General features: G+C 37.5%; 1 protein-coding gene across 1 annotated transcript in view; it reads right to left on the reverse strand.

Annotated features, from left to right (window-relative positions):
• Positions 1-2118: 2118 nt before the first annotated feature.
• Positions 2119-21417, reverse strand: part of LOC106050535 (galactose-3-O-sulfotransferase 4-like) — a 33004-nt gene continuing 13705 nt past the window's right edge. The window contains exons 3-4 of the mRNA XM_056013824.1: positions 8544-8646; positions 2119-3504 (exon numbers count right to left, since the gene is read on the reverse strand). Coding sequence (XP_055869799.1) covers positions 2265-3504; positions 8544-8646 — 1343 coding nt within the window. The 3' untranslated portion in view covers positions 2119-2264. The remainder of the gene's footprint in view (positions 3505-8543; positions 8647-21417) is intronic.

Genomic DNA, 21417 nt, shown 5'->3' on the forward strand with positions numbered 1-21417 from the left:
AATAACAATATAACCTGTTATGTCAACCGAGTTTGAGATTGAGTTTTGAGTTTAGGCACATCGGCACAATTTAGGCCATGTCGTGCGCGTAATCCTTTAAGGATCACTCTCCCTTTACATAACAAGGGCTAAATTCTATACAGTTAAATCATTTAAAAGCAAGGTCTATTCACAGTTACAATAGTAAAGGTAGTAATAACTGACTTCGAAGACGCATTCGAGGCTCTAAATATCTCTAATAAGATTCTCGTTGACTGTCAGAGGGCAGTACTGCTGCAGATCTGCCAGGTCATCAGAAAATGTATGAGTGGACTACAGTGAATTTTGTTTCCCCTTTAACGAAGATCGACCCTGGCATTGCCAGAGCATGAAAACTAAGAAATAATAATACTTTTTCTTCAAGTCCAAGCTGCTTGATGTGGAGGCGCGGTGGCTGAGCGGTAAAGCACTTGGCTTCCGAACCGGGAACCGGGGTTCGAACCCTGATGAAGACTGGGATTTTTAATTTCGGGATCTTTGGGCGCCTCTGAGTCCACCCAGCTCTAATGGGTACCTGACATTAGTTAGGGAAAAGTAAAGGCGGTTGGTCGTTGTGCTGGCAACATGACACCCTTGTTGACCGTAGGCCATAGAAACAGATGACCTTTACATCGTCTGCCCTATAGACCCCAAGGTCTGAAAGGGGGAACTTTCTTTACAAGCAGCTTGATAAATAAATAGCAGGTAATAGAAACACAAAAAGATTAGAAATTCAAACAACTAACAGCCTCTGACGCAGGACCACATCGGAGGGAAATTGAATTGTAGATTTTGCATACATAGAAAATATTATTTTTTGTTTTGGAATGACCAACGATTTTGTAGATTACTTTGTGCATTGGAAGTTAAACAATGTATTTATGAGCATATATTTTTGTACGTGAAAAACTGTGACCTAGTGATAGACGCTGCCCTAAGTTGAAATGGAGGAGATCAAGAATTGTGGAGGATCAGTTTTAACCCTTTCAGGAACGAAGACGAAAGCGATACGGGAGAGAAACAAAAACTGTGTGCCCTTTGAAAAATGTTTTTTCTTTTTCTAAATGAGACGATTGAAAAGAGAAACAAACTATGCTCAGGGATCTAGTACACAGTGCGGTCACAAATACGTACGTTATAAAGGGTAAAGATAACGGAAGGACATGTGAAGTACGATACGGGCTGAAGGGGGCATGAGGCAGGACAATCAGAGTAGTTGTGGACACCAGAAGGTCTGTCTCAGTTCAAAGAAAGGGGGAAATACTTCAAGTTTGGTTGAAATTTAAAAAAAAAGCAACGCCTTTGATGTGGATGTTGTGATGCCAGGAATGTTGATGATGTGGATATTTTGAGTTAAGAATCTCACGGATGTTGTTTGTACACGTGTATACTGTAATGTTGATACGGTGATATTGTGGGTGTTGTGGATGTCGAGGATGTAAAAACCAAGGATGTTGAGGAGATTGTGGATGTATTGTATACTGTGAATGATGGGTATACCGGTACTGTGGATGTTTTTTTATACCACAGATGTTGTTTATATTGTGGGTGTTGAGGATGCTGTGAACTTTTGAGGATGTTGTGGATGTCGGTGTCACGGGTTCGAAACCCGAATTAAACTATGTAATTTTTTTATATTATTCTTAAAAATTATTTTATTTTATATTTTATGCTTAATAATGACGGTATAGTCTTTAAAAAATATTTTAAAACATGTTTTTTTTTTTAAGAGGCAAGATATCTCACAGAATATATTGGAAGATGTTTACCGTGATTTAAATTATTCAGCGTATGCAACTATATACATGTATGTGTGCGTGTGTGTGTGTGTGTGTGTGTATGTGTGTAATGTATAGTTAGTATTAGAGTTACTTTCCATGGGCAAACATTTTTTTTTCAAAAATAGTTTCATATGTAAAAAAACAACAACATTTTTATAAGAAAAGCAAAAATGGTAATACTGGAATGTCATTTAGACACAATAAACAACTGGCTCATTAAAAAAACATTCAACTGATAATTATAACGAAACAATAAATTACAAGTAAATAAAAACATGCAAACAAGTTCATGGCCAATATATTAAAAAAACAACAACTGTTCTCTCCCTTTTTTTTTTTTCTAATTTTACCTTCTTAGTAAAACACTTTGGATTGAACACTTTTGAGTGTACTGTGATTAAGAAAGAAAGTAAACAAGACATCACTGGAAGTGTGGCTCACTTTTAAAAATACCGGCACATAAAATTAGGTACCGGTTGCATTCACAGTTAAACGTTCTGTCTGGGCCGCTTGGTTCTTCCTGCCGTACCGTACAACGTAATTCAGATTCGGTGCTAATTTAAACTTTTGGCTGGTCCTGTTGTAAAGAAGATCTAGACTGACGAGCTCGGGCAGCATCAGAATTCTGCAGTCTGTCTTGTTGACGGTGAAACTGCTGTGCCATTTCGTTTTTTTTACGTGGAAACTCCGCCGGGCGTAGCAGCTCTGGTTGACGCGGTGGAGTAGAGACTTGAAGTGGGCCAGCTCTTTGAAGAAGTCGTCCCCTTGGGACTGAAGCTTGTCCCAGAACTTTCTGAAGAAGTGGGAATAGAGCTCGTAGTCCAGGTGGCTCATCTTCCGGTGATTGGCAAGATCAGCGTCCGTGAAGTTCCGCTTGGGTTTTTTGTAGTTGACGTTGTGGGTGATGTACAGGATGTCCTTTATGCTCCAACAGAGCGCGTGCTTTAGAAGGAGCAGCGACTCATCGAAATACTCCAGGATCATCACCAGGGTAAAGTCTTTATCCATAGCCTCAATATATTCTTTAAGTTGGTTTGGGTTTTTATAATGCTGTCTGTTTAAACCCAGATCTTCAGACTGCTTATTCCTTATATAGGAAAACAAAGCAGTGCTTCTGTCATACAAGTATGGGTTTTTGAGGAAAGTTGATATAGGATTTTCTGATTCTGGAATTTGGTAACCCCTTTTGGCGAAATACTTTTCCACGCGATAGTACTCAAAGGTGGATACGAATTGCTGAAAGGGTTCCCTCAGTATGGTGATATATGTTGTGTTTTTAGGCATGATGAGGCGGAAGGCTGTTCTGTTGTAAATGGCGTGGTTGAACAGGATGTTGTATTCCTGCCCTGCCGGAAGCGGAATAATGAAGTCTCTCGTCAACACCTCGCCTGCTCGGGAGATGTAGTTATAACCATACGAATGCAGCTTGGTGTTGGGCAGTGCGAAGTTCAGGTCGTTGGCCATGCCGTACCTCATGAGGATGTTGGCGATGGTGGTGCTGCCGGCCTTGTGGGTCTTCACGAAGGCCACGTTGCGCGCGGGCTTGCACTCCTTGGGCTGCGTCAAGCCGACGCCGATGTATCCGATGTGACCCATCACATTCCTGGGGCTGAGATCCTGTATCCTGATGGCACCAGAAAGGTCCAGGACGATCGTATGACTCAACATCAAAGACAAGAATACAGCGAGTACCACCAAGACGATACTGAGGATTATATATATATATATATATATCAACAATTAGAAATGAATTAGAATCGCATAAAAAATGAATTAGTATCGAGATCTAAACAAACAGTATCTATCATATCTTCATGAAAAAGTATCGCAAAACAGAACATTGGCTTATGCGTAGCGCAACTTCGAGCTAGCTATTCGATCATGTTCTAGCCCAGATTACTTTTGTGGACACTAGTTTGGGAAAGGTTTGAAGACAACCTGATTAACAAATGTTTAAACAGAGATAGACAACATAATAATAAACATGATAGTAGATCAGCTATAAGTAGAAGACTCTTGACTGTTGATCTAATATTTTGGAAGAAAGAGATTTATCTTTAAGATTTTGTCACATGTGTGTGTATAGTGTCACGCTTGACAACACATGATCAGCTGACCAGCAAGAAGTCACATGTCCTATTATTCAGGTCATATTATGCATATTTTTCTAGAGAACAATTGATTTCCTTAAATTAGATATAGGGTCGAAAAATGGAATCATGGGAAGGTACGCTCTATCAGTGCCGAAAACTAACGAGAAAGATATAGACTACTATATAAATGTGAAACTATGTATCACGATAGGTTAGACCGTTAGACAGTCGCTAGTCATAGTCACGTTAGTTTGGTCATTATTTCAAGTAGCCATTGTTACAAGTATTTACTATTGGATTATGATTCTTCACCTTCACCTATCCCTTAGCCTGTTAGACCCTAGGGGCAACACACAAGAACTGTTGACCGTCTTTCTCCATCTTTTGCCGTCCATTCAAATATGTTTGCTTCCCATCGCTTTCTCTGTCTGCCTCTTCTTCTTTTTCCTGCTACTGTTCCCTGAAAGAAGGTATTTGCGAGCCCTGAGAATCTTGTGATGTGGCTATAGAGTTTTAGCTTTCGTTGTTTTTTTTTTTTTACGGTAGTTAGTAGGTCATCATCGGGTCCAATTGCTGTTCTAATCCTGTCTCTAATCTCTTCGTTTGTGATGCGTTTTTTGTATGTGATACCTAACATATTTCTTTAGCATCTATTATTATTATTATGTTAGAAATGAACGAGTAGTCATTCTCTGGCGCTGCCAGGGTCGAGTTTCGCTAAAGAGAAACAAAATTCATCGTAGTCCCTTTAACAGTTTCCACTGAGGAATTTTCTGGTGATGTGGCAGGTCTGCAGCAGTACCGCCCTCTGACAGGCAACGAAGATGTTCCTAGGAATGTTAAGGGCCTTGAAGGTGTCTGTGAGGTCAGTTGTTATTATCCCCTCGGTTGATATAACAATGGGGTATATTGTTATTTTGGACAATTTCCATAGACGCTTAATCTCCAAGCCTAGGTTCCCATATTTTCTTTGTTTTTCTATCTCAGTTTTTCGTAAATTATGAGACAGTGGTACGGCGATATCGATAATGATAGCGGTTTTTTCTTTTTTATCGATGAACAGCAGATCCGGGCGATTGAAATCTACCGTTTTGTCGGTCAGAATAGGCCTATCCCAGTACAGCAGATATTCAGTAGACTCGAGAACCTCTTGCGGAGAGTATTTATAATAAGGGGGAGTGTCCTTATCGATCAATTTGTACGTCAAAGCCAGGTGTTGGTGTATTAACTTTGCAACTTGGTTATGGCGACCTAGGTAGGCTGATTCTGATAGGGCTGGACATCCTGCCATAATGTGTTCAATCGACTCGCCCACATTTCCACATTTTCGGCATTTGTCGACAACATTGAGTTTCAGGATATGCTTCTCGTAATTTTTTGTCCTGATTACTCTGTCCTGTATTGCTGTAACAAAGCCTTCTGTTTCAGGGTAGAGATGACCTGCTTTGAGCCATGTTAAGGAAGCAGCCTTGTCGATGTTGTCCCCATGTAATGAAGCCGGAAATTTTCCGTGGAGTGTTTTTTCTTCCCATTGGCGAATCTCATGCCCTACGTCGTCCAAACCGATATTGACATCAGCATTGTGTAGGTTCAGAGGGGTTGCATCGGAGTCGTATTTCCGTAGGAAGGAAACTAATTTGTTGCTGGAGGCGAGCAGTTTTGATCGTATTTTTAAAACTTGCATCTTGCACAATTTGAAGATATTCTGCAATCCACGACCCCCATCCTTCCTGGGCAGGTATAACCTTATGGTGGAGGATTTGGGGTGTAGGCATCGAAACTTGGTTAGTAATTTTCTAGTGAGTCTGTCAATGTCATGTAGGTCGGTGTCAGTCCATTTGATCACACCGAACGTGTAAAGGAGCACAGGGACGGCCCAGCTGTTAATTGCAGTGATGAGATTACTGCCAGACAATTTGGTGTTGAGGATTTTATTAACTCTTTGCCTATATTTGCCAAGAAAGTCCTCTTTTAATTTCTTATGGTTTATCTTGGCATTCTGGTTTATTCCAAGATATTTATAAAGAGAGGCAGAGTTCAATTCCTCGATGCCTTCAAATGCAATGTTGGTGTTCGTTGCCTTGCCCTTTTTAATGCTTATAATGCCACACTTATCCAGGCCAAAAGACATACAGATATCGTCACTAAAGCATTTTACCGTTTTGATTAAGGTGTGTAATTTTTGCTCGGTTTCTGCATATAGCTTTAGATCATCCATGTATAATAAGTGGGACACACATTTTTTACATTTAGTGTCAACCCTAAAACCGTTTGTAGAGTCTTGGAGTAATGTAGATAGAGGATTAATCGCTAGGCAGAACCAGAGTGGAGATAGTGAGTCACCCTGGTATATACCTCTTCTGATGTGCACAGAACCTAGTTTATCACGATTTAGGTGCAGGTTTATCTTCCAATTATTCATACAGACTTTTAATAGTTGTTTTATTCTTGGGTTGATTCTATGGATGTCCAGGGTTTTTAATAGCCAATCATGCGGAACTGAATCGAAAGCTTTTTTGTAGTCGATGTAACACATGTGTAAATTTCTCTTTCTTCTATTAGCTTGATGCAATATAATACCATCTATAGTTAGCTGTACTTTACAGCCCATCGACTCTTCAATGCAACCTTGTTGTTCATCTGCTAGTAGCTTATGGGCAGAACAAAATTTATACATTTTACTTTTTAAAAGTGAAGTTAATAGTTTATACACCACTGACAGACAAGTGATAGGGCGATAGTTTGATGGTTGGTTCGGATCCCCTTTTTTGGGGAGGAGAGATGTTCTCCCTTCAGTGAGTTCCAACAGCATTGAAGACGGTTCTGATATTAGCTCGTTAAAACTTGATGTTAGTGGTGCATGTACGGCTGTAAGTTTTTTCAGCCAAAAGTTGTGTATATTGTCCGGTCCAGGAGCAGTCCAGTTGTGGGTTTTTGAAATAGCTGCGGAGACTTCCTCAGCTGTGAAATCCTCATCAGGCATTTCTGGTATTAGGTTGTTTTTAGTTTGGATTTCCTCAATCCAGTCAGCCTGCACATTGTAATGTAGCGGGTCGGACCAGAGCGCCGCCCAGTAGTCGGTAAAGGAGCCGTGTTTAGTGCTATCAATGGTTTGAATTTTGTCAGCACCATTATCAGCTAGTTTATTATTATTATTATTATTATTATTATTATTATGTCAGAAACGAAGAGTAGTCATTTTCTGGCGCTGCCAGGGTCGAGTTTCGTTAAAGAGAAACAAAATTCATTGTGGTCCCTTTAACAGTTTCCACTGAGGAATTTTCTGGTGATGTGGCAGGTCTGCAGCAGTACCGCCCTCTGACAGGCAACGAAGATGTTCCTAGGAATGTTAAGGGCCTTGAAAGTATCTGTGAGGTCAGCTGTTACTATCCCCTAGGTTGATATAACAATGGGGTATATTGTATTGGAGTAGTGTAGATAGCGGATTATTATTATTATGTAATGGATTATAGATCATATGTATCTCTAAAAAGGTCCCTTTTAGACCTTGCGATCTATAGGTCATCCGTTTTTGTGTGTCCAAAAGTTAACGAGGGTGTCATGTAGCCAGCACAACGACCAACCGCCTTTACTTTCCCCAACTGAAGTCAGGTACCCATTAGAGTTGGGTGGACTTAAAAATTCCGAAATTCAAAATCACCGTCTTCACCGAGATTCGGCCCCAGGACCCCAGGTTCGGAAGCCAAGCGCTTAACCCTTCAGCCACCATATATCTACTGTTTTATATTTCAACTACATTATTTTATATCAGCCAAGTAAACATTGTGATTTATATTTTGTATTATTTATTTTGTTGACACGAATTTGATGACATTAAACTCTAGAAAACTATATTCTGAATTCTGTCTTTCTTCAGTAATCCATAGTAACCAGTTGTAAAAGAATCTGCGTTATGGTATATGATTGTGGAGACCATACACACCTCTCCAAAGACAATCGTGACAGTATATCGTCTAAAGTTCAAACCAACACAACAAGAAATCAAACAGTGCATACAAAGCCCATGTCTGTCATTTAATGCACTCGAGTTTTACTTTTTAATACTCCCAAGTTTTTTCCACGTTTACCAATCAATAAATATCCCCCGTACAGTATTGCAGTTTGTTTTTTTTAAAACCATAAGTTTGTCCCTGTGTTGATCCCATAACATTCTTGTTAAATGCTGCAAACGAAAATTAACCTGCTCGTGTTGACCCTTGGCTTCCAAAACTGAAGGGTCCACCCAACTCCAAAGTGTGGGCAGTGGCGTAGATGGGGGATTTGGAAGCCCGGGGGGGGGGCTTTACCTCATTAGTGGCGTCTGCATTTTGACGATTGACATCATGACATGAAATAGTGGCGTAATATTTCATGTAAAAACACATTTCGGACACACATTGGTCCCCCCCCCCAATCAAATTGGGTCCGGGGCGATTTTCAAATTTGGACCCCTCTCCCAAAATCTAGCTACGCCACTGCGTTTGGGCCGATCTAACACTGGTTGGGTAAAGGCTTTGGTCTTTGTATTGGCCACTTACGACACCATCGTTAACCATCCGCCATAAAAAAAAAACCCCATAACAACAGATGAGCTGTTATCTATAACATCACACACATTTTTAAAGAAATGAAATAAAGCGTTTATACTTACCATAATGTTTTCCTTTTGCGCAGTAATCTCATAGTTCCACCGATAGAGGGAAGGCATGGATTGATCACGTTGTACACTCGGAACCAAGCATAGCTTTCTTTCTCTGATGGGAGAAAGGTTAGTTCATTGTTATTTCACTTTTAATAATTAAAGCAACGATCTTCGAGATCAGAGGTTCTCAAACTTTTTCTTTACCCGGGGACCCCTTTATAAAGTGAAGGCTTGCCCATGTGAAGAAGGTCTACATGAATACATATTATATAAGTAACAAACGTAAAAACAAACAAAAAAAAAAGAACAGACCTTTGCAGATATCGGTATCGTGTGCATTTAGAGCTTACAACTTTTGTTTAAAATAAAATTTAATGTTTTGAATGAGGTTGATGAGATTTGAATGATTGTATTCATGCCTGGCTTATCGAGTTTTTTTCTTCGTGATGAGGTTCATTACGGTGTACCAAACAAGAAGACGGGAAAACAATGTCCCACAATGCAGACTATAAATTTGGAATATATATTTTTAAACCAGAATTTCTGGTATTCTTAATAAAAAATTAATTTAATCTCCTCGATTGTGGATATTTCAATAAGCTACTCATAGACCTATATATCTATATATATATATATTATATCTAGACTGGACAAGGAGATCTTTGAACACTACAAAAAATGAGATTTAAAAAAAAAAAGTTGAAACAAGGCATTGTAGTAGTTATAAGGAGTAACTTTTTTTTTTCAACCCTAACCTATATAAAATATAATTTAATTTTTAGATCTAGATCTAGTAATTGAACATAAAAAAAAAGAGTATGCTACTCACGTCTCATAATTATTATTTTGGAATTTTTAAATACAAAATCTAGAAAGATCTAGGTAATTAATCTATTTAAATGTATTAAAATCAACAGACATGAATTATTTCGATCTAGGATTTTGGAAACATTATCTCAATGGAAACGACCAGAAAATGGCTTTGTTTCATATATTAGCGTGAATATATAGTTCTGTGATTAATAGCCCACTCTAAAGAAAATCCGAGAAATGATTTTGCATTAGTTCTAAACTTTGAAAACTAAAGATCATTACTTTTCTAAGACAGAAAAGATTGATTTTCCTAGATTTGGGGGCGACTTTACTTACAGCTTGAAAAAGAGTTACGTACATAAAAATCTATATATATATATATAGAGGTCTGTGAATCGATCAATCGCGGATAAGAATTTGCTTCCGATTTCCAGTCTAGATATAATATATATATAGGTCTATGAAGCTAGTTTTGTATTATGGATTCATCTGTGATTCGGATCTGAGTTTGTCCACGCGCCAAAGGTTCATTACCCAATCGGAAAAACCCAAGTGAAGAATGTTCTCACATCTTTGTTTTAGGTCGTCATAAAATAGTAGGTAATAGAAATATGAAACAGTTGTGTGGGGCGACTTGATTCAAATTATCTGACCGGATAAACAGGCTTTTAGCGTAAAAGTTATTTTAATTGTATACAACTTTCATCTTTCTGCGGACCTCATTCGGTCGTCTCGCGGACCCCTAGGGGGTTCGCGTGTCACAGTTTGAGAAACGCTGTTCTAGTGGACTATATGAAACATACGACGTTACAGAACATATGGAAAACCTAGTTTTCAAAACAAGGCTAGGAAATGTCGAAGCATTTCTGAGCCTCAAAGTAAACACATTTGAGTTGTTGGTTTAGAAAAATTTGTGCAATACAATACACGTTGGCATGGCACCTCGGACTCTGCAACACCCCCATAGCAGCAACATTGAACACAACTGTTCAGGTTATCAGATACAACATTTACAAAATCGGACCATTAATGTTAACTGACCCCAAGTGATGGTTACTTAGTCGCGACCCACCCATATTAGAAACAAGTTCAATGACTAATTAGGATTATCTGCATATAAAACAAATATTTGAAATGTTTTGTTATTAGTGATTGTACAGGATGCCATAGCTTTCATAGCTAACTCTGCCAAAAAGGTCTGGAAGAAGAAAATCTGAGTGATATACAATATTTCCAGTGGCTGGATACCTTGTAAGGAAATAGCCTATAAACAAAATTACTTTTATAAAACTGTCACTGATCCAGCTAAATGTTCTGTTGCCGCTATTATGGAATGTGAAGTACACTGGAGGCATTATGATCATAAGATCATTGCCAAGTGACAAGAACGCTATCATTCTAACATAGTCTAGAAAAGTCTAAGACAAAGACTAAAAGTGTAAATATTTTGACTTTTGTACAAAATGTCATATATAACTTTATGTTTTGTTAACTTTAGGATAGCTGCCTCTCATGTATGTTATGTGGTTGAATGATATAATTTTAGTCTTTCCTGAGTATATTTCTTGATATTTAGGAAAATACGCATTAGCCCCTCAAAATACGCATTTCCAGGTCTGGGAATACGCATTTCCATTTTGGCGTGTAGGCATCTCTGCAGCTATGTAACTAAGGCGACGTCGTTTCGTCATTCAAAAGGACTGTAAAATTGGTTACACAGGGATAACTAATTATCTTTTACCACAAGAAAACAAACGGATTTGTTCGTAATTCACTCCCCCCCCCCCCCACTTAATCTTGTTCTGTTGCCAAATTTAGGGTTAGAGGCTAGGGTTAGGGGCTTAGGTTGCGGCAACTTGCGGCTATAGTTTTACTATACTATTGCAAAGCTGCCTGCTTGTGTGGTATGCGCTCTGTACTGTGTCTCGATGATCCCGCGTTCAAAACCCTCCCAGCTGTCCTTTAGTTAGGTAAAGCTTTGAGAGAGAGAGAGAGAGAGAGAGAGAGGGAGGGAGGGAAAGAGAGAGAGAGGGAGAGAGAGACTCCGAGAGAGATAGAGAGAGTTGGCGACACTTAACGACGAAGAAAACAATACATTCTTAAACAACCAGGACACAACTAGGACACAACTAGGACACAACCAGGACACAACTAGGACACAACTAGGATACAACTCTGACACACTACTTCTAGAAGTTGAATAAGTCAATCATTTCTTATAACGATGGCCTCTGTTATAATTAACCCGACCCCATACGTTATTGGTTATACAATTACACTACAACACAAATGTTATAACATATAAACGCCTTAGCCAAAGCAAACTTAATACAAACAATATTTACTTCAAACAAGTTTGTTTAGCGAAAGTGGTAGACAAAATCGACTTTAACCCTCTCCACTACCAGCTCCCCCCTCGAAAAAGAAGTCTATTCACATACGAATGCCAACGCCTGTTACTTGAATACACAAGCTACTTATAATTAATACGGTTAATTTCTTTTTCTTTCAACTCGAGAACACGTTAAATTCAGTTGTCCCAGACGTAGCGCGACTGTATAAAAACGTCATTCGAATGCAATTAAAATGTCACATAAAAAACAAATGGTAATGACTTCATTTCTGTAATGTATCCTGACATTACCTCCCTTCTCACGCAAAAAAAAAAAAAAAAGAGTTAACGGACGTTACGTTGGTGTGTGTAACAATCGGGAGAGGTCAAATGCCAAAATGTTCACAGGCGAATTTGTAAACAAACTTGATCTAAAACTAGTAAAACTAGCGAAAAGTTTCAAATATTGAAAATTATAATATATTCATAGCTATCTTTCCCACATGCATAACAAAACTCTACTCTTTAACGTAGCCATGTCTACTGTAAAAGTGAATGCTCGAACGTGGAAGCTATTAAACAAACATAGATCTGTTATAGGTGTCGTAAAAAAAAACAATGTAATGTTACGAATAAATTGAAACTATGAATGATATTGTAAATGTCGTAAAGTCAACAAAGTAATATTCTAGCTGTCAGATCATCTATCTATATCTATCTATTTCTCTTCATGGCTCAACAATTCCTGACATCACCAAGAAGTCATGGAAATATCACTCTTTTATTTCTGCAAGTTGGACTAGAGTTACCCCACGTAACTTTAGCAGCGAAAAAAAAAAGAGGGGGGGGGGAGAACAAGTAGTATGCACCAGTAAAATAAAAGCGGGGCCCAGCTCGGGTAGGGATACGAATAATAAATGAAAATTAAGAGCTTGTCGTATATTTTGCAATTTCAGGAGATTTCCAGGAGCTTCTGATAAAACAGGAGGCCGGAAAATCTGTTATAAGTTATAAAATGGTTTAATTTAATAATTTGCACCCAGGATTAACGTGGGGCCTTTGAAAGTGTTGAAAGTGCGGGGCCCACTGCGGTCGCATAGGTTGCAGTGGCCTAAGGCCGGCCCTGCAAAATAGCGTCGTATGCTACGCCGCAGGTCGTTAACGACATTATTTATTTTCGATAACGGCCTTGATCGTTTTTTTTCGCTAACGACAATCACATTCCTTGTAAAATTTGATCGCGACAAACGTAAGATCCGGTAACGTCCAAGCGGAGGTAAATCTTATTGAATAGTTTGATAGATTGAATGAACTCCCTTTCTTCACTTACAGCTATTGAAATAACGCACTACTATCCGACTCAGAAAACAACAACAACAAATTCAAGGGCTCAGAGAGAACTAATAGCACATAACTATAAGAGCAGCGATAGTATGTCGTAGAACATTCCAAATGTGTATATTCTTACGAATATGAACATAGCATGATAAAGTTCATAGCATTCACATTTAACCGACCGCAGTGAACGCAATTACTCGAGACACGTGAGGACTTAATGAAAAAAAAGAAAAAAAAAAGGTTCAGGCTGCAGAAACATCCTTCCCTGCTCCAACCACCGTCTAAACAGTGGATCTCAAATTTTCGAACAGATGGACACATTTAGTAAGGCTGGTTTGAAGCGAGAATCAAACTACGTGTATAGCTATAAAACTTTAATAAGAGACCCGCGCAAGCTAGAGCATAAAAATAAAGCTTCGGAATCCTCCCAATTAAACTGTGAACTGTCTAAAAACGCTCACCCTTCCTCCTCCAATTAAAAAAAAAGCAAATGAAAAACACTAAAATTCAAAAGTATCAGTTAATCTACACTTTTTTTTACAAAGTTTATATCAACTCCGTCATATAGATGTAATAAAACGGAACCTCAAATCAGTGAACATCAATACTGACAATTGGGAAGACATAGCTCTAGACCGCACCAGATGGAGAGAGACAGTGACCAAGAAAGCTATGGACAGTGAAAGGACATGGGCCTCAGCTCAGGAAGAAAAACGTACAATACGAAAAATGGCCAGCTCCTCTACCACCGAAACAAAAACCACCTTAACCTGCGATATTTGTGGACGGGAGTGTCTCTCTAAAATAGGGCTTCAGAGCCACACGAGGAAGTGTGCGAGATGAACCATAGCCGTTCTACGACTGAAGGAGGCCAACACACAATAATATCAACTCACTCTGTCTGTCTGGTACAAAGCTTATATCAACTCACTCTGTCTGGTACAAAGCTTATATCAACTCACTCTGTCTGTCTGGTACAAAGCTTATATCAAATCCATCTGTCCGTCTGGTACAAAGCTTATATCAACTCACTCTGTCTGTCTGGTACAAAGCTTATATCAACTCACTCTGTCTGTCTGGTACAAAGCTTACATCAACTCACTCTGTCTGTCTGGTACAAAGCTTATATCAACTCACTGTCTGTCTGGTAAATAGTTTACACGTTCTCTGATCAAGTTGAAACTTTCAGCAATTCTTTATTGAACCTAGCAAAACATGAATCAATTTAAAAAAAAAATAACCAGCTAGTCAATCAATTATTGGTAATTTATCATTTTGTTTAAAATCAAACAATGAAAATAACTTCTACATTATTGAGAGATATTGTGGTACGTGCTTATTTCTTATAACTTTTTTATTTTTTAAATTTTGCTTGTTTTCTTTTTATAAATTCAATAAATTGGTGTTAGTCGCAACAAACGTTTTTTTTTTTCATCAATAAATGCATTGCACTAAAGATCTTAGTCCAAAATAGACAACGTGATTTCTACATTAGAACTAATCCGTACGTGCTGATTCGCATGACCAAAAAATTATTCACATTAAAGTGTGACACTGAAAAAACAAAAGACTTGGGGTCCCCTTAGCAACAAAATAACGTGAGAATCGTTTCACTAATTCATGAGATTAAAGCAATGACTTGTGGATTACGTCCACACTTAGCCAAATATCTGCCCAGACAGATGCTTATGGTGGTTCGTGTGACGTAATACCAGCCTAAACCAGTTGTTACGAAAAGGTTGGGGGTTAGGGGGGGGGGGAGGGAGGGAGCTGTAAACGTTTGTACAGGAGGGACGCAGGTCATATCCTGAATGTTGACACACAGTGAAAGGGGGGGGGGGGGGCGAAGAGGGCATTATAAACTTCTACTGTCAGTTTATCACAGACGTTATTTTGTTTTTGTTTTTAAAAAATTCTCTTTTTTTTCAAGTTTTCTTTTTATGTTTTGTTTTTTTATGTTTTGTTTTTTTATGTTTTGTTTTTTTATGTTTTGTTTTTTATGTTTTGTTTTTTTATGTTTTGTTTTTTATGTTTTGTTTTTTTATGTTTTGTTTTTTATGTTTTGTTTTTTTATGTTTTGTTTTTTATGTTTTGTTTTTTATGTTTTGTTTTTTTATGTTTTGTTTTTTATGTTTTGTTTTTTTATGTTTTGTTTTTTTATGTTTTGTTTTTTTATGTTTTGTTTTTTTATGTTTTGTTTTTTATGTTTTGTTTTTTTATGTTTTGTTTTTTATGTTTTGTTTTTTTATGTTTTGTTTTTTATGTTTTGTTTTTTTATGTTTTGTTTTTTATGTTTTGTTTTTCATGTTCTTTTTTTTTTTACAGTTCTTATATCAACTCACTTTGTCTGTCTGTCTGTCTGGTAAAACTTTAGTACACGTTATTTATCCGAAAATTAATCTCTGTTCAAGCTGCAATTTTTGCACAATTATTTCTTTTAACTAACACCACAAGAATCAATGAAAAAAACAACAACAATTAGTTAATTAACTATTGGTAATTACATATTTTATTTGGTATCTCGAACAAGGGAAAGAAATTGTATTTTGACTGAATTGGTGGTATACTTTTATAGGTTGCCTCTTTAAAGAAAATTTGAAACAAATAATCTTCATAAGCAGAGTGGTTAGTATGTCGGCTTGAGCCATGAGTTCGAATTCAGGTGGTTCCACCACAATTTTTTTTTTTAAATAAATGCTTTTAAAAAGCGATTACTGTAAAATTAACCCAGATATCCTTCTTTCTTCCTTCACCCCCAACTGGTCCAGAAAAGTGATAGCGTATTGAGAAAACTAAAAGAATGAAATAGCGCTAAACATAAACATTTCAGAAAGAAACAAAGTGACTGAGTGAAACAGAAAGAGAGAAAGTGACTGAGTGAAACAGAAAGAAATAAAGTGACTGAGTGAAACAGAAAGAGAGAAAGTGACTGAGTGAAACAGAAAGAAATAAAGTGACTGAGTAAAACAGAGAGTAAAGAGAGTCAAAGAAAGATTTATATTTATAAACCAGGATTAGAGGAGGCGGTGGCTCATGTCGGTGACAAGGTCAACTTGTCATGCTGTCATAAAGACCAACATATACACAGCTTAGGTATAACAGATTAGCACTCAACATACTATCAACAGCAGGTTGGTGTCTAAAGAATGATTTAAGTCATCTGTCTTACTCGTAGAAACCCACACACGCACACACACTAAAATACTAAGTTACACCCAGCCCCACACCAGAGGTTACTTCGTACTTGTTCTACTAAAAGGTGTTGAATTTATAAAAAAAAACCGCCTGCATGTGTATGCACGTACATTCAAACTATTTTCAAGAAGCAAAAAAAATAAATATATCAGTAAATGTAAGGGAGACAATATAACGCGATTAGATACCGAAATCTATGTATCTATCTATCTCAGAGCTCTGTAATGTCGTTATAAGTCTATCTATCTCAGAGTTCTGTTATGTCGTTCAATTATTACTGTCATTACGGACGTCATAGCTAGGTCAACCAGCTTCACGAGCTATGCAAAAATATGCAAAACACCAAAATTATGGGGGCCAGGGGCACTGTGTGGGTAGAAGAAAACAGCAAGCATAGGCCAAAAGTGACTATTACCATAACGACGTTTTCGTTGCCAACTCTCTCTTTCCACTCACCTTCACCCTCTCTCTTCCTTCATATTTCTGTGCTCTGCGAGCTGGAACTCTTGCTTGACAAAGGTAGAAAAAAATCATTGATTGCTTTTAGAAATTAAATATTGATGAGCTTGTTGAGCGTAACCGAGTTACCACTTGGCGAGATATCGAAAGAGATAGCAACTGGCGGCGAAATATCGAAAGAGAGAGCACTTTGAAGAACTCTTGTAAGAGATAGCACTTTACGAAATCTCGAAAGATATAACTTTCGCGCAGATCTCGTGAGAGATAAAACTCGAATAAATCTTGTAAGAGAGGACATTTGAAGAAATCTCGTAAGATAATACAAAAAAGAAATATCACAAGATAATATTTGAGGAAATCTCTTAAGAGAAAAAAAAAAGAAATATCGTAAGAGAATATTTGAAGAAATCTCGCAAGAGAATATTTAAAGAAATCTCGCAAGAGAATATTAGAAGAAATCTCGCAAGAGAATATTTGAAGAAATCTCTCAAGAGAATATTTGAAGAAATCTCGCAAGAGAATATTTGAAGAAATCTCGCAAGAGAATATTTAAAGAAATCTCGCAAGAGAATATTAGAAGAAATCTCGCAAGAGAATATTTAAAGAAATCTCGCAAGAGAATATTAGAAGAAATCTCGCAAGAGAATATTTAAAGAAATCTCGCAAGAGAATATTTGAAGAAATCTCGCAAGAGAATATTTGAAGAAATCTCGCAAGAGAATATTTAAAGAAATCTCGCAAGAGAATATTAGAAGAAATCTCGCAAGAGAATATTTGAAGAAATCTCGCAAGAGAATATTTGAAGAAATCTCGCAAGAGAATATTTGAAGAAATCTCGCAAGAGAATATTTAAAGAAATCTCGCAAGAGAATATTAGAAGAAATCTCGCAAGAGAATGTTTAAAGAAATCTCGCAAGAGAATATTAGAAGAAATCTCGCAAGAGAATATTTGAAGAAATCTCGCAAGAGAATATTTGAAGAAATCTCGTAAGAGAATATTTGAGGAAATCTGATAAGCTAAAGCTCGAAGAAATCTCGTAAGAGAGAACGCTTGAAGAAATGCCGTAAGAGATTCAAGAAAGGGCGTCTTCCAGGCACTTAAATCTAATATCTGTTCACCTTAAACCACATTTTCAAAACGCCCCTGGATTCTTCTTGCTGTCAGGCGGAGCTAAGATACCGTATAATTTATGAGGCTGTTTTCATGAACCAGACTCCCCACCACCGCAGACACGTAAATAACATTATTGCACGCCCCACCGCCCAGCTTACAGGACTCCCTTAGGTTGATTGACATGCAAGCCATGTTGGGGTCTATCAATAAGTAAGTAGATAATGAATGCCTTGTCCGAGTCTGAATTGTCGGCTGCAGTATGGAACTCACCAGTTGGTGTTTTTTTTTTCGCGTGTGGCAGCGGCATTCCATGTTGTTGTTTTTTTACCATACAGACTAGGAAGTCGCTCTTCTCATTTAGATTCACACATTTATAAATTACTAGCCGGATATGACCCGCGGCCTGCGGGTCTTAGTTTTGGTATTACTGATTTACTGGTTTGAATTTAGATCTATGTCAAACATGGAGAAAGTTCCCTTCACAATTTTTTTATTATTTTGCAACAAAATCAAAAGTTGAGTTGGGTTTACCCGATTTGTTTAAAAGTGTCGTTTTTTAATTGAGATACAATTAGGTACCTTTTGTGTATTTTTAGGGCCCTCCGGTAGTGGTAGGGACATGATCTAAGGACAATTTATGACAAGTTTTATCAAGATTGGTCTAACGGATTCGATTTCTATGCTGAATATACCAGGCCTTCTATAACAAATGGCCTGACTCCGACTAGACAGCGCCGCCTATCCTAATACGCTGCACATAGCAAAACATTGGTAGATATAGGTACGTGGAATCAAGGAAATCTACAACGAGATATATAAAACAGCAACAAGCAGGGCCGGCCTTAGGTGATTGGAAGCCCTAGGCGAAGTGAATAGGGTGGCCCCCAAATGAAATAGAAAAGCAAAAAATTAAGACCGAAAAATAAGCAATCAATTAAAACGTTCCTGGATTTATATCTAAATCAACAAGTTCAATTCATTGAGCGTCGATAGAACGAATGGGCTTTATGAAAGATTCATCCACGCCAGGCTAGAAATAACGTTTCGCCATTTCACCAAAAGGAAGAAGCAATGGTCGTCAAACATTTGTCTAACAAGTAGAGCTAGACATTCGTGAAGAAGATATGATAAGCCTTGAATCATTTTATAGACTTAGAACTAGGCTAGTAGATATAGAGCCGTTGAGTTCTGATGTGGAAGCAGATCTGCAACAGCTTGGGGTTAGGGCGTGGAGACGAAAGGCCCAGGAGAGATCTGAACGGAAGGATATGTTGAAGCAGGCCATAGCCCTCCATTAGCTGTAGCGCCACTGGGATGGATGGATGGATAGATAGAGTTCTGCTATTTTTGAGATATGATTTACGTTTTGCATTTTTATTCTCTAAACTTTTTTTTCTTTGAGTCCTGTGCGAGACCCCCCCCCCCCACTAATCAGAGGCTTAACGCGGCTGCCTAGTTTGCCTATGCCTGGCAACAAGTAACCCGATTAAAGCATGTTCGAAATAGCAACATCTTTGAAAAAGATGATTACATTTTGAAAACTTATAACGGTCTAACCACAGTTTTTACTGTGTGGACTATTAGCAATTTCCTTCCAACAAAGATATCTAGGCCTATAAATTGTCGAATTTCTAGGAAAATTGTTAAGAGCCGTTTTCGAGATTCACGTCCGCGCATGTTTCACACATGAAGAGCTTGCAAGCTAATAAGAGGCAATGTAAATGAACAACTTGGTATGTAGGTACCATATGGAGAAATAATCAATCGTGAAGTTGTCTTGCTTAGGTATATTTAGAGTTGGCAGATGTTTCCTGTTGATATGTATTACACGAGTTATGTCCCTTTGCTTAGAGTAGTAATGCCCCTTGTTTAAAGTGGTTTATCCTTTCCCAAGATTGCCATGTTGTAAACCAGTGGTTTTCAAACTGCGGTCTGCGAGACAACCGTAGGGAGTCATCAGAGAGCTGAGAATTGTATATAATTAAAATAACTTCTTTGCAGAAAGTCAATTAATCCGATTGGACAACCTGAATGTTAATCAGCTCGTCCTTCACTACTGTTTTCTGTCAATCAAGAACTACTCTATGACGATACAAACCAAAAAGACTTCAAAACATTCTTCACTTGGATATTCCCGACTGAGTATTAATTAAACCCTTTTAGTGTGGAAAAACTCAAATACAAATCTCAGATGAGTATTTACTAATACCAGAGGCCGCTTATTGAAAAAACATCCGCAAACGATTTACTTAAGTCCATGTTTGAACAATAAGACCGCAATGTCTAGTTACAAAAAAAACAGGTTCTAATTGAACGCCCTGCATTATGGATTATTGTACGGAAGTAGTTGGTAGCTTTCCCGTTTTCTTAGTTAATAGAACATACATTTAGTGCCGTTATAAATCTCATCGCAATTAAAAGAAACTGCCTAGAAGTTTATGTTTGTGGAGATTTACCGTTGCTACTTACAAACATTGAGCGAGACATAAATACACTCATTAACCTCATTAATGTTTTAACTTTTATTTTAAAAGAAAAGTTGTAATTCTAATAAACACTTTCTCAATACAATGTTGTTGTTTTTTTTGGTTTTTTTTTTTTACAAATGTCATGTATACGGTGTGCATTTATGTAGCTTTTTCACTTAGGGGTCCGTGGGCTAGTTTTGACTATATAAAGGGGTCACTGGGTCGAAAACGTTTGAGAACCTCGTTGTTGACACTTTACAAGCCAAGTGTTGGTTCTTGTTCCAATCTAGCCTTTATTAGCATTTCAGGTCGCTTTGTACAATTCAAGTCAGGACTTCGTGGAACCTGCACCCAGGAACCTGGACATCTGATCTCAAAATCGAATCTAACGATTTGTTTCTACAAATTAAACAGTTGATGTATATCGCTAAGAAGAGTATTACTAGCTCGTTGGCCACATTGGGAAAACTCTAGTTTGAACGTTATAATTTTTTTTAAAGTAAAAAATAAATATATGTTGTAAATTTGGCTAGAGACTAAATCTAGGTCTAGATCCAACATCGGTTTTGAAAGAGCTATCGCGTTCTTGAAAGGTCTATCGCGTTCGGGTATTGACTCAAGAGTGTAATTTAAAAAAAATAATGTTCAGGAAAATTGTGCGCATCGTCTTCTTAGTGTAGATTTAAAGGCTTACCATTCCAATGATTCAATAAAAAATAAAATTAAAAAGTTCACCATATGCGATAACTGAGTGAATTAAAAGTTGCTTCAAGTTGATTGAAATAATATCTAAGCTTTACTAACATTTTTTATGTAAATAGCAACACTAATGAATCTAGATTCTAAATCTAGAAGTATATCTAGATTTAGAATATATTTCAAGAGTTATAACTCCCAGGTCTAGGTCTAGAGTCTAGTGTTATATCTAAATGTCCATATAAATATTTATAAATTATATAGTTAAACTGTGCATTGCCCGCTGGCCCATTTGCTAACGAGGTACGTTCACGCAGCTGACGGTGTCAAAATCACGGGTTCGAACGAAATGTTTTTAATTTAATTATATTTAATATTTAATTATTTTTTTAAGTTGTATAATGGAGCCTTATGGGGGTATTGTCTTTAAAAAAATGTATTTTTAATGTTTTTCTTATTCCAACTAAC

The sequence above is a fragment of the Biomphalaria glabrata genome, chromosome 16, assembly GCF_947242115.1.
Source record: "Biomphalaria glabrata chromosome 16, xgBioGlab47.1, whole genome shotgun sequence".
Lineage (NCBI taxonomy): Eukaryota > Metazoa > Mollusca > Gastropoda > Planorbidae > Biomphalaria > Biomphalaria glabrata.